At 41.3% G+C, this 14,391-nt stretch overlaps 2 protein-coding genes across 6 annotated transcripts in view; one reads left to right on the forward strand and one right to left on the reverse strand.

Moving 5' to 3' along the window:
• The window catches only part of Tmem116 (transmembrane protein 116), a 187,816-nt gene that overhangs the window by 113,999 nt on the left and 59,426 nt on the right, over window positions 1–14,391 (forward strand). The window contains exon 11 of one of the 5 annotated variants that reach the window (XM_087198413.1): window positions 1,515–1,651. The exons of the other annotated variants lie outside the window; for them this stretch is intronic. Within the exon in view, the coding sequence (XP_087054539.1) occupies window positions 1,515–1,532 (18 nt within the window). The 3' untranslated portion in view covers window positions 1,533–1,651. Of the gene's footprint in view, window positions 1–1,514; window positions 1,652–14,391 lie in introns of those variants that run through there. 5 annotated transcript variants of the gene reach the window in all.
• LOC101705493 (disintegrin and metalloproteinase domain-containing protein 1b-like) lies at window positions 123–2,692 on the reverse strand. The gene has a single exon (XM_004843777.3). The coding sequence runs from the start codon at window positions 2,690–2,692 to the stop codon at window positions 275–277; it is 2,418 nt and encodes an 805-aa protein (XP_004843834.2). The 3' UTR covers window positions 123–274.

Below are 14,391 nucleotides of genomic sequence, written 5' to 3' on the forward strand. Positions count from 1 at the left end.
TCCAAAGATACATGTAATAAGTTCAAATGAAAGGGGGAAAAACAAAAAGTACCAAATTATTTAATATATTAAGTAAATACTTATTTATTAAATGAGTAATAAAGGTGGAGGAATTTCTCTTCCCACGATAGTATATCTTTAGACTATGAAATCCCAATCAGAGCCATTGGAACCATAAATTCCCACTTAACTTTTGCTTCCCTGAGCTTCTCATTCCTAGTCAGTGCTTGAGGAGTTTGATATATTTGGTTTTGACTTTCTACCACTTATCACTCTAATCTTCATCGTCTTCCTCTTCCTCTTCCTCTTCTTCCTCCTCCTCTTCCTCCTCCTCTTCTTCCTTCTCCTCTTGAGCCTCTTCTGCAGTCTTTTCTGGAGGAGCTGCTGCTGCTACTGCGGCTGCAGCAGGACGTTTACAACAGCAGACACAAATAACTCTAAGTAGTATTAGTAGTCCCAAAACTACAAGGGCAATTAATAGTAACTTTGAAGTCCATTTTTCTTCAGTTTTATCAGGTGGAATTGCAAATGATGGCTTATTAGGGGGGCCGCTGTCCACACTACCCCCACTTCCTTCTGTTTTGCAGTCAGGGGGAGCAAAACCATCTTGACAATGGCAGTTCCCTAAATTGTTGCAAACTCCATTCTCATTACACTTTTCAACTGCACTGCAAGTACCTTTCTCAGGGGTGAAATTATCACATTGGGATTTCACACAGGCTTTGTTTTCAGCACAAGGTATGCCCATTAACACTCCTTCTTCACTGGAGCTAGCAGTATCAAAGGTACCCATACTCCAGCACCAGTTATCTTCATGAGGACTCTGGATCAATGCATATAGAGGTTTGATGGGAGGCAATGAATTAATTCCTGTACATATAAGGTTTCCACACTTTATATTGTCTCCTGAACAACTAATGTATGTGGCCGGATTCCCAGAATGGCCACAGTTTCCAAATATATTCCCTTTGCTGTTAAATGAATTGTAACATTCTTCTGGGGCAGAGGTTGACCCAAACCCAAACAAGGTTGCACATTGTACACTAGGGTCTGTGCACTTAGCATTCAAACAGGAGTATTTGAAATGACACTTTGTGCCATCTTGCATATGCATGTCTGCTGGGCATTTTGCAGAAACACCATCACAGTACTCTGGGAGGTCACATGGTCCCACAGGATGACGGCACGTGTGACCCCTCATTTGCATTTTACAATTGGAACAGCACAGACCATTACCACACTGTGCATGCTCCTTCAGTTTGCATGTTGGTTCACAGCATGGGTCACTGTGACAAGCAGAACCACAGTCACACTCCTCCAGGTCCTCCACCTCACCATTTCCACAACTGGCATCCCTGCGCCTGCGGCCTTTGTGCCGTGGCTTGTTAAATAGGCAGGCCCCTTTGTGTTCATGAAGGAAATGGTAGAAGTAGTCAGAGCTGCAGTTACTGAAGCCACTTTCTTTAGTGATATTTTCATGCATGAGGCAAAAGTGCTTATCTTTACAAACGCAGGCTGAGTGGTCGTGCTGAATACCTAGGTTGTGCCCAAGCTGGTGGACCATGAGTGCTGCAGACAGGAGGGCATCTTCATGTTGGAAAGCTTCGACAGCCGCCGCAAAACCACTTGAACAGGCTCCATTGAGAAATGCCTGGCCCGAGGTCTCTCCAGGATGATGCCCAACGATCATGTGGGCAACATCATGCCTCTCACGAGGGAAGAGCTCCTCTTGTCTCCAGCTATTGAAATTCCTGAGTGTAACTTGCAGGTCCCCCGGGACCTCTATCAGGTCCCCCTCCGTCCAAATCTCCATCCCAGCCAGCACCACCTCTGTGTTTATTCCTCGAGTAAAGATGTTGGCCAGAGCAATGACATCCACTACTCTCTGCACTGTCTCATTGACGTCACTGCGCCACATCTGGAACCGCTGGCTGTTGACCACAACAAACATCTCCACGTACTTGGTGTGTGACCACAAGTAGGACAGTGCCTGTAGATCGTGAGGCTTCCTGCCCTCTTGCTGCTGGCTGGCGGACACCGCTTGGCTGTCTCTGGGAGAGACACTACAGGGGACCGGAGCTTGCTGTGCCATGGTGTATAACGCGTGTTCAAACCGTTTGGAAGAGAGTGTGGGCTCAATGCCATAGGATGTTTTCTCCTTAATCAGGATGCCCCTGAGACCTGAACAGGTGTTGACAGAAACGAAAGAACCCGCCACTCCTTCTATGTAGCCTTCACAGTGACAGTCATGTGAGATGGAAGGAATTTCTTGCCCCAGGATGCCACTGTGGTAACTGTAGACTGGAAAATCATTCACAAAATAGTCTCTCCTCACCTTCAGGTGAACCAGCTGCTCCTGGCCTTGCATAAGCAGCATATAAGATGTCTTTTCCACTGGCTCTTCGCTTCCCTTGACCGTCAGACTCTTGGGGATCACTATTTCATAGGAAGAGTAATGTACTGGTCCCAGGTGACAGTGAATGCTTGGGAGAAGAACCATCCCCAAGAGCAACATGGTCACCAACCTGACACTCGAATGTTCTGGCACTAGCCCCAGCCTCAGGGCCTCCATGAGGGGAGCCCAAGTCTGAAGCAGTCTCCTAGCAACACACAAAAACACAGGGCCTTTCTGTAGAGAAGACAGGAAGGAGACAGTGTCTGTCACTGAGGCCATCGCTGACATGACTCTCATGAATCAGTTGATGCTGTGGGGCCTATGTCCATCAGCACCAGCTTTCCCTGACATTCAGACCCTCAGACACACGTATTAGCCCCAGATCTGTACTGCTTACATATCAATTCCAGGGATCCTTAGCTAAGCTCCTTTTGATAGGATGGAGGAATGTGTCATGAAGAAGGACTGTGAACTCTATTGTGCAGGCATGTACCTTGTTAAAGGATCCAAAACCCCTCTTTCTTCCTCCACAAGCCACAGGGAACACCCCTTCCTGCCCCTCCTATTGTCAGTTGCCCCTCCCCCACCCCACCTGTAGGCAGTTGGCTCAGCTAACTCCAAATATTTACTCCAGACCAGGAGACTTGGAGACATGTTTGGTGGGCATACTCCATTGTCCTCTTCCTGTCTTTAAAAACCCTTGCTCTGTAGCACTTGAACATCCTAACCTAGGCTGACCTTTTCCACTCAGTTAGGCATTATAGATACATACACATCTCCAAGACCAATCTGTTAGATTAGGGTAGTGAGAGAGCTGCTCGGTGCCCAACACAGACAGACCCACGGGGAAGGGATAGTGTGTGTGTGTGTATTGTACACAGGGTCTTGATGTCCTAGACAAGCACTTTACCACTGAGCTGTGCCCCTAGTCCATGAGTAACTATTTTCTTTAACATTCTCAAAAGTTAGTTTCTCAAGTTCTGTTTGTAACACTGTCCATAAGTGTATATGAGAAATGCCAGCTCCGCTGCTCATATTATGTGTGACTGTCACAGCCACATTCGTTGTTATCTCCAGGATGGCACCCTCTTAGGAGTAGCCCTGATATATTGGTATCCTAAGATTGTGCCCATTCCCCTGTGTTAGAACATAATCTCCATGTTTTCAGTGACCATGTCCACTTACTCATTTTAACCCTGACAATACCACCACTAAATTAGGAAACCATTTATCCAAGAGTAGAAGAATAAGAAGTGTTTCTTTGAATGAATAAATGACACTTGGGCATGGATGCTACAGTTTCTCATTTGTTATATGTCACTTGTTTGTACTTGCATTGTAACTGGGCTGTTGGCTAAAAATGACTTCCGTCAAACTTACATGGTAACTAAGGCCAATAAGAGCACATGCATGGTCTCCAAATTTATCTCCTACTATATTTTGCTGATAAGCTCACTCACCTAATTTATTCTTGCCTCGTGTTTAACTGAAAACATGAGAAGTAATCAAAAGAGCACTTTCATGTGTAGCCCCCAGTTGAATCTTACCTGTATTTAAACTTTCCTCTTATTGGGCTGAGTATTTAGCTCAGTGGCACCATGCTCTCCTTGCAAGTGCAAGGTCCTGAGTTTGATACCTGGTACCTCAAGAAAAATTTTTTTTCTCATATTATAGTGGATGAATTGTCCATGTATAAAAGCAGTTCTTCCATGTGAGGTCTCCTTTCATTTCAGTTTCTTTTACACTTTTACCACTGTCTTCTCTCTTCTTTACATTTTAAATATGAATTGTCCATCAGATCTAAATTTTCATATTCTGTAATATCATTGTGTAATAAAACCATTTCTTTCCGTGCATATCAGTTTCTAGTAGCCATCTAGAGCTTGCCTTTGTTTCATATTATCTCTTTGAAAAGTGTAAATACTCACTGTCTTCATTCTTCATCATCTAATATCCCTCTTTTCTCTCTTGTTTTTTTTTTTCCAGTACCAGGAATCCAACTGAAGACCTTGTGCTTGTGAGGCAGGCACAGTGCCACTGAGTTAAATCCCCGGCCCTCTCTTTTCTCTTTTGTCAAGGTCTCTGTCTTTAGCCACAGCTGTCCTGGGACTCATAGCCCAGGATCACCTCAATCTCAAAATCTTCTTGCCTTAGCCTCCTCTATGTTGAGAGTACACACCATGCCTGTTTCAAATATGCCGAGGGTTTTTTTTCTCTTTTCTTTCTTTTCATTTCGTTTCTTGTCCTCTTTAAACTCGGGGACTTTGCACTGAGCAATATCCTTAGCCCTTTTTTATTTTTATTTTCATTTTTGTTTTTTTTAAGACAGGGTCTTGTAATGTAGTTCAGGCTGGCCTTGAACTCACTGTGTAGCCCAGGCTGGCCTGGAGTTCTCAGTGATCTTCCTGCCTCAGTCTCCCGAGTGCTGGGATTACAGGCATGTACCGCCACGCGCAACACAATTCTTCTTTGTGTTTTGGTGTCCTCTGTTGAATAAGTTCTCCCCACCCTTGCCCTTCCCAGTCTCTAGTGACCATTCCATTCTTCTACAAGATCAACTTTCAGTTCCTGTAAAAGAGTGAATATTTGTGGTATTGTCCTTCTGCCTGGCTTATTTTATTTAACAGAATACTCTTCCATTTCATACTTGTTGCTGCAAGTGACAGGATTTCATTCTTTTTTATGGCTGAAAAACATTCCACTGTATATACCATGTTTTCTTTATCCATTCATCCACTGATGGACATCTAAATTGATTCCATGGTTTAACTGTGTATTGTGAATAGTGCTGTAATAAACATAGGAGTGCCAATATCTTCTTGGTAAAATGATTTTATCTCCTTTTTTTATTTACCCAGTAGTGAAACTGCTGGATCATATAGTAGTTCAATTTTTAGTTTTTAGGTTTTGAGAAACTTCCCTACTGTCTTCCATAACTGCTGTGCTAGTTTACATCTGTACTGTACTAGTTTACTTGGTTCATTAATCCATTTTTTGAAATTCATTTATTTATGTATTTATTTTTTGGTACTGGGGATCGAACTCGGGTCCTTGCGCTTGCGGGGCAGGCGACAGAACCACTGAGCTAAATCCCCGGCACCATCCCAATCCATTTCTAATTGGATTGTTTTTTCAGTGTTCATCTTTTTGAGTTCCTTATATATGTTGGATAGCAATCCCTTGTCAAATAATTTCAGATATTTTGCAAATATTTTCTCCTGTTCTGGTTGTCTCTTACCTCTCTTGATTATTTCCTTTACTGTGTAGAAGTTACCCAAATGCCAGATTCTCAAGAACAACAACCAGAGTTTGTGATGATTTTGGGGAAGATTAAGAGAACACAGCAACAATTTCCATGTTATATTTCCAGGACAAGCTGCTAACAATCCCAGCAGTCACACCAGCTACCATGTTACACAGGAAAAAAAGACGGATTTTAGAAGAAGAAAAAAGACTGATTTTTGAAGAGTCTCAACTTCTTTACATAAGAGTCTTTGTAGTAGTTTTATAAGAGAACGGTCTCTCCTTTTGAGGATATGGGGGAGACAACCCCCATGTTGTAGTCAGTGTTTTCAAGAGAAACAGATTTAATGCAGGACACAGAAATGTATGAGATTAGCTTACTGTATTCTCCCGCAGAGTCAAATGTTGAAGAGTGCAAGAGATGTGTCTGCACACTAGAGATCCAAAGAATCCAGCTGAGGTCCTGAAGCCCACAGCAGTGTCCCATAGGACTCCAGCCGAAGGCCTGGAGCCCATAGCAATGTACCATTCAAGTCTGTATCAGGAGGCCGAGGAATCTGCGATGGAAGACTAAAGGGGCTGCACCAGTAAGCCCAGTGGCCGGTGCTAGAGGCTAGAGTTTGCACTGGCAGGCCAAAAAACTAGTGCTGGAAGGCAAAGTGTCAGTGCCAAAGGCAGGAGATGATGCCCAAGGCAAAGGTGAAGACCGGAGCTTCTCCAAAGAGAACAGCCAAAGCTTCTCTGAGGAAAATCAGCTGAAATCCTTCCCTGGTGTTCTTTTATACCATTCTGACAACCATGCCGACTCAGTTCAGCCTGGTGTTCCTACTCAAGTTGACAATTAACCATCACAACCTACTTCATCTCTTTCTGAGTCTGCTTGTTAATTCTGAAGACTTATTTCTAAGACCCATTTCTGAGACTTCATTAGTTAACACCAAAAGCAAAAAAGCACACGTCATTATATCAGTATCTTGAAGTGTTTTCCTTTATTTTCTTAAAGTGATTTCATAATTTCAGGTTTTACATTTAGGTCTTTGATCTATTTTGAGTTGATTTTTGTGTGTGGTTAGAGAAAAGGATCTAGTATGATTCTTTTGCATATGTGCATCTAGTTTTTGCCAGCACTATTTATTGACAAGATTGTCCTTTTTTTCACTGTATGTTCTTGGCACTTTGGCTGTATGAACATGATTTATTTCTGTGTCCTCTATTCTGTACCTGTTTTTATGCTGATATCATGCTGTTTTAGTTACTACAGCTTTGTAGTATGTTTGGGAGTCATATGGTCTCATGGTGCCCCAGCTTTTTATTTCTCTTTCTTTCATTCTTTTCTTTCTCCCTCTCTCCAGGACAATTTTGGCAATGTTTGGTCTTGTGGTTTTGTATGAAGTTTAGCTTTTTTGTCTTTTTCTTTTGAATAGCGAAACATTTATTGGTACATTTTAGGCATATATAATGATAATACTCATCATAGGGAATTTGCACCTGTGCATGGTATACTCTGCCCTTTTTCCCATTCCCTCCCTCCCCTCAAGCACTGTCCTCTCCCTATATGCAAAAGCTTTGTTTCCATTTTTTCCTTCTATTTTCACCTTGTTTCCTTGTCCCTTCCTTCCTTTCCCCCTCTCTCCTCCCTTGAGCCCCTGCTCATTTGAACATTTTCTTCCCATTTCCCAATATCTATTATACATTTTAGACCTTATTTCCACTTTCAATTTCTCACAGCAGAGAAACAATGTAGTATTTAAACATGTGTGTCTGATTTATTTCACTTATGAGTATGGTCTCAAAGTCTATCCATTTAGCTATAAATGTCTGAAGCTGATCCTTCTTTATGGCAGAGTAGTACTCCAATGTATTAAAAAAAATCACATCTTCTTTATCCATTCATTGGTTGATAGGCATTTGGGGTGTTTCCAAGATTTAGCTGTTACAAACTGTGCCATTATAAACATGGGTGTGCATACATTGCTGTGGTATGATACTTTTAATTCTTTGGGGGAAATACCAAGAAGAGGAGTAGCTGGGTCAAATGGAACCTCTAGTTTTGGTTTTTTGAGAAACCTCCACACTGATTTCCACAGTGGTTGCACGAGTCTACACTCCCACGCAGAGCCCCTGCAGCATTTGTTACTGGTTGATTTCTTGATAGCAGCCATTCTTTCTGGAGTGAGATGGAATCTCAGCGTTGTTATAATTTGCATTTCACGAATGACCAGTGATGTTGAACATTTTTCATGTATTTATTTGATGTTTCTACTTCTTCTTTTTTTTTTTTTTTGTACTGGGGATCGAACTTGGGACCTTGCACTCGTGAGGCAGGCAGCAGAACCACTAAGCTAAATCCCTGGCCCTGTTTCTACTTCTGCATCTGAGAAGTGTCTTTTATTTCAGATTCCCATTTTTGAATTGGGTCTTTAAATTTGGGGGGGGTCTGAAGTTTTTAAGTTCTCCATTGATTCTAGATAATAGTCCTTTGTCTGATGAATAGCTGGTAAAAAAATTTTCCCACACTGTGAGTTGTCTCTTCCCACAGTTGGTGGTTTCTTTCTTATTTTTTTTTTCTTTCAGAACTGGGGATCAAGTTCAGGACCTTGCACTTGCAAGGCAGGCATGGTGCCACTGAGCTAAATCCCCAGCCTACGTTGGTGGTTTCTTTCACTGAGCAAACATTTTTTTTTTTTTTTGGTACCAGAGATCGAACTTGGGTCCTTGAACTTGCGAGGCAGGTGGTGGAACCACTGAGGTAAATCCCCACCCTGAGCAAAAGTTTTTAATAAGATGAGGTCCCACTTGTTGACTCTTTGTAGTATTTCCTGTGGGGTCTAAGTTTTGTTCATGAAGTCTTTGCTTACTCCTTTGTCCTCAGGAGTTCTACCTATTCTCTCTTCTAGCAGATTTAGTGTTTCCATTTTATGTGCATCTTTTTTTTTTTTTTTTTTTTTGGTACCGGGGATTGAACTTGGGACCTTGTGCTTGCAAGGCAGGCGCCGGAACCACTGAGCTAAATCCCCAGCCCTCGTGTTTCCATTTTAATATGTAGATCTTTGATTCATTTTGATTTTAGGTTGGTGCATGGTGAAAGATGTGGGCCTAGTTTCAATCTTCAGCATGTGGAAATAGCTTTGTTTCTTTTATATCTGTGAAAATTGGTATTTTGATGGGAATTGTATTGAATCTATAATTGTTTTCAGAAGTACAGTCACTAACAATATTAAGTCTTCTGATTCATGAACATGGGATATCTTTCCATTTTAGTGTCTTCTGTAATGTCTTTCGTTAGTAACTTAATTTCAGTGAAATTTCTAATTTTCAATTTAGAGATCTTTCACTCTCTATAAGAAATTCCTAAATTTTGTATAGCTACTGTGATGAGGATTACTTTTGTAATTTGTTTTGCAGTAAGTTAATTATTGGTATATAAAAATGCTACTTTTGGGCCAGGGATTTAGCTCAGTGGCACCGCACCTGCCTCACAACCACAAGATCCTGAGTTTGAACGCCGGTACCCCCACACCCCTCAAAAAAAGAAAGTGTTGAAAAATGCTACTTTTATGCCAGGTGTGGTAGTGCATGCCTGTAATCCTAGCTCTCAGGAGGCAAGAGGATTGCTGAGAGTTCAAGGCCAGCCTGGGCTACATAGTGAATTCAAGGCTAGCGTGGAACGCATAGCAAGAGCCTCTCTCAAAAAAACAAAAATAAATAAATAAAAATAAGAGCTCTACATTTTTTGTGTGGTGATTTTATAGCCTGCAACTTTATTTGTTTATCAGTTCTAATAGCTTCTGGATGAAATATTTAGTTTTTATGTATAAAATCATGTCATCTGTAAACATGGATAATTTAACTTTTTCCTTTCCAGTTTGGATGCTCCTTCTTCCTTTTTCTTATCAACTTCTCTTAGTAAGATTTCCAGTACATATTAAGTAAGAGTAATGATAGTAGACATTTTTTGTGTTTTTCCAAATCTTAAAAGAAGCACTTTCAACTTTTCCCTGTTTGGTACAAATATTGGCTGTGGGTTTTTCACATACAGCCTTAGGTATTTTAAGGTACGTTCTTTCTGTACCTAGTTTGTTGAGAGTTTGTAGTCACAAAAGGTTGTCGACTCTACCACTGAGCTACATCCCTAGCTCCAGAATGTTGAATCTTATCCAGAAATGTTTTTTCTGCATCTATCGAGATGATCATATGGTTTTTGTTCTTCATTCTGTAATTATGTTGCATCACATTCATTGATTTGTGGATGTTGATTCATCCTTGTATCCCTGAGATGAATCTCATGTGATCATGATGTATGATCTTCTTGATATGCTGTTGAATTCATTTGCCAGTATTTGAGAATTTCTGTATGCATATTCATCATGGGGTCTGTAGCTTTCATTTGTTGTTGTATTTTTATACCTAATACCTGATTTTGGTATTAGGATAATATTGACTTCATAAAGAGATTTTTGGCAGTGTTCCTTCCATTTCAGTGTTTTGAATAATGTAAGAATTGGAATTCTTTATTTATACGTTTTGCAGAATTCAGCAGTAAAGCCCTCAGGTCCTGAACTTTTTGAGGGGAGAGAGATTTAGTTACTGTTTCAATATAATTATTTATTATTAGTCTATTTAGATTCTTTATTTCTTCTTGATTCAATTTAGGTGGGCTGTATGTCTTCAGAAATTAATCTGTTTCTTCTGGGTTTTCTAGTTTCTTAGCAGGTAATTGTAGTAGTTTTTATGATCTTGTATTTTTTTTGGTATCAGTTGTATATCTTTTTTCATCTATTTATTTATTTGGTTCTTTTTTCTTCATTAGCTAAAAGTTTGCCAATTTTGTATGTCCTTTCAAACAACCAACTCTGTTTCATTGTGCTTTTGTGTTTTACTTTAATTTTGATTTTATTGCTTTCTGCTTTGATCCTTATTATTTCTTTCCTTTTACCAATTTAGGTTTGTTTTGTGTACATCTATGTGCTTTCACGATGGTGGTTATCATCCTTTTGTCTCTAGTGCGGTACTCTCTTGATTGTTCCTTGTAGGACTGGCCTGGTGGTGATGAATTCCCTCAGTTTCTGCTTCTCTGTGCAAGACTGTTTCTCTTTTATTTTTGAAGAATAATTTTGCTGAGTACGGTACTCATGGGTGACAGTTTTCTTTTTCTGAATATATCATTCTGTTCTCTTCTGGCCTGTATTGTTTCTGCTGTAGGTCTAATGGGCATTCCTTTATATTTGACTTGACACACCCACTCACCCCACTTTTTTTGCTAGTTTTAGAATTCTGTCCTGCACTTTTGTCATTTTAACAATGGCATGACTTGGTAATGGTTTATTGTGGTTTAATCTAGTTGAGTTTGTTTAGGGGGGTGTATGCTAAGGATTGTATCCAGTGCCTTATATGTGCTAGATTAGTTGGGTCTTCTGAGCCTTTTGTGTCTCGAAGTTCATATGTCGTTGAAGATTTGGGAGATTTGTGGCTATTTTTTTCTTTTTCTTTTTTTTTTTTTTTGGTACCAGGGATCGAAGTTGGGTCCTTGCGCATGCACAGCAGGCGCCGAAACCACTGAGCTAAATTCCCCGGCCCCTTGTGACTATTTTTTCATGAACCAGGTTTTCAGGGACCTTACCCTCTTCTTCACTTTCTCAAATCTCCTAAGGTATTTAACAGTAGCCTGTAAGTCTCATAGGCTTTCCTCATTCATCTTCCTTCTTCTCCCCTTCCTCCTACCTCCCTCTTTTTCTTTTCTTTCCCTTCCTCCTTCCTTTCTCCTTTCCCCTCCTCCTCTTCCTCCATCTGTCCTCCTTTTTCTTCTACTTGTGTGTGTATGTGACCAGATTAATTCAAAAGACCTGTCCTCAAGCTCATTCTTCTTTTTAGTCTGTTATTGAAGTGTTCATGGAGAGGGAGGGGCATTGTGAGGATCAAACCCACAGCTGCAAGATTTATGATTCTTTTTCAGTACTGGGGATTGAACTCAGGGCCTCCCACATGCTAAGCAAGTGCTCTGCTGCTGAATTATATCCTCAGCATTTTAAATTTTATTTTGAGACAGGGTCTTACTGTATTACCCAGGCTGGCCTCAAACTTACAATCCTCCTACCTCAGCCTCCCACGTAGCCAGGATTACAGGCGTATACCACTACATCCACCTTGATTCTTTCTTATGGGTTCTGTCTTTTTGGTCAGTTACTCATACATATCCTGAATTGTTATTCTTATTTTATTTGTATAGTTTATTTGTATACTCCTGCATCTGAGTTTCCTAAAAATGATTATTTTGAATTCTTCAGGGATTTCATAGATTTCCTTCAAACTGTGACCTAGTTCTGGAGAATTATTGTTTTCCTTTGTCTGTGTCATATTTGCTTTCATGTTTCTTGTGTCCCTACATTGATGTCTGCACAAGTATTGTAGTGGTTGTCTCTTCCAATTGTATGGAGTAGCTACTGTAGAAAAAGATATTTATACTTAGATGAGATATAAGGTTCTGTAAGGCAGGCACTTTGGCTTCAGTTATAGGTAAGCTCAAAAGTGTTGCCCCTGTATGATTTTTTGGGCTTTGATTGATGTCACCAGAGTCGATGAATGTCTCAATAGTGTAGACTGCAGCAGTTCCTGAATATAGTTATACAACTTTGCAGTAAACAGAGCCTTCCAAAGTTGCGTGTCCTTAGGTTCCACAGAGTGGGCCATTGATAGCACTAGAGTTTATGGTCACAGCTGCCACAAGCTTGGAGGTGCAGAATGTGGAGAGAACTGTCCCAGGTCTCTTGAACCAAACACAGGTAACACAAAGGGTTGTGGCATCAGCAGCCATGGACTCTAAGCCATAGAATGTGAAGGAGACCTTTGGGGCACTAAAGATGAATGCAAGAGATGCCTGGGCCTGTCACACCACCAGCTATGGAGCCACAGTGTGGGATGGGATCTTCTCCAGGTTCTGCTGAATGAGCACAGGTGATGCTGGGGTCTGTGGCACCAGTAACCAGGGAGTCAAGGTTGTGGAACACAAAGCAGACTTGCCCTAGGTCCTATGGGGTGACTGTGGGCGATGGTGGGGCTATGGTGCTGTTAGCCACTTTCCTAGAGCCATGGAACCCATGTGGTACCCTCTCTAGCTCACAAGGGAAAAGCACAAATAACAACCAGGGCTTTTGGCACAAGCATCTATGGTCACAAGTCCGTAGGCCATGGAGACCTTCCCTAGGTCCCCCTGATCTGCAGTCAAAATTTAGGCTTGTGGCACTGGTATCCACAGTCCTGGAGATGTACCACGTGGAGATCTCCCCTATACCCTGTTGGTCAAGTTCAGGTGGTAACAGTGCTTGTGGCTCTGTTATCTGCAGTCCTAGAGTTGCAGAACATGGATGAGAATGTTGCCAGGTCATGCGGGGCAACTTCTGATGGGACCAAGATTTACTGCATTGGTAGTCATGATCCTGGAGCTACAGGATGCAGATGAGACCTTCCCCTGGTCCCTAGGCACAGGCTTTTGGGGTGCTGGGGCCTTTTGGATGAGCAGTTGCAGTCTGAAGGCTGTGGACTGAGGAGAGGACTTCCCTAGTTTTGCCAAGTGACTACAGGTCGTCCTAGGGTTTGGGTCCCTGCTAGCTCTGTTTTTGGAACTGTGTGACATACTTGGGACCTTCCCCAGTGCCAAGGGATAGGCACAGGTGATGCTGGACTTTTGGCAGCAGCAGCCACAGTCCCAAGGCTGTGGGTTGAAGAGGAGACCTTTCCCCCAGAGTGAGTGCAGGTGTTTCCAGGGATGGGGGCTGCTAGGAGCCACGCTCCTTGAAACTATGGGAAGTGGGAAGAGCTTGGGCTTTTCCCAGGTCTCAAAGGACAGATGCAAGTGAAGCCCAGACGTTGTACCGGTTGCTATAGTCCCAAGGCTGTGGCCTGGGGAAGAGACCTTTCCTAGAGTTCATGTGAACACAGGTGGAACTTGAGCTGTGGCTGTGCCTGGTCCTAGAGCTGCAGGATGCTGAAGGGGTTGTCTTTTCCCCCCATGTAACACTCTTTAAATTGAGAAATACAGCACATTCACTGAAAAGTGCATTTGGAAGAATAGATGTACATTTCAGGGAATTAGAAAAATAGAAGATCTGTGTAACCATAACTTCCATCAAGTAATTAACACTTATAACTTCCACAGATGTAGCCTATGTGCCCCTTTATATTTACAAATCATTCCTTGTACAGAGATAACCATGATCTTGTCTTTTGTGGTGACCATTTTCTTATGTTTCTTAGTTTTGGCTTCTAAATACACACCTTATAACATGTAATTTCATTTTACCTGTCTTTAGACTTTTATGATACATATAATTACAACTTTATATATGGCTTCTTTTATTTGTACTTTAGTTTTCCTCCATATTATTGTGTGAAGCCATAGTACATTTCTTTCTATTGTTCTGCAGCAGTATTTCTGTGTAAATATCTCACAATTCACTATCGATTCTACTACCTATATCCTTTTATTTTAGGAAATACTATGAATAATGTCCATAGCAGATGTACATGGATTCTAGGATATATACATGGAAGTAGAATGCTAGGTCATGAGATAGGCAAAGTGTAAATTTGATTAGAATATAACAAACTGTATTTCAAAATGATGTGCCAATTTAGTCCCAGAGCAGAATAGGAATCTCTAACGCTATGCATTCTCAATAATGCTTGGTATTGTGAGTTTTAACATCTTTCCAAGGTTGTGATATGTAGTGATATACTTTGCATTTCCCTGAATATTA

The sequence above is a fragment of the Heterocephalus glaber genome, unplaced genomic scaffold (assembly GCF_053883595.1).
Source record: "Heterocephalus glaber isolate CG9 unplaced genomic scaffold, H.glaber_assembly_v1.0 deba00001687, whole genome shotgun sequence".
NCBI classification, from domain to species: Eukaryota; Metazoa; Chordata; class Mammalia; order Rodentia; family Bathyergidae; genus Heterocephalus; species Heterocephalus glaber.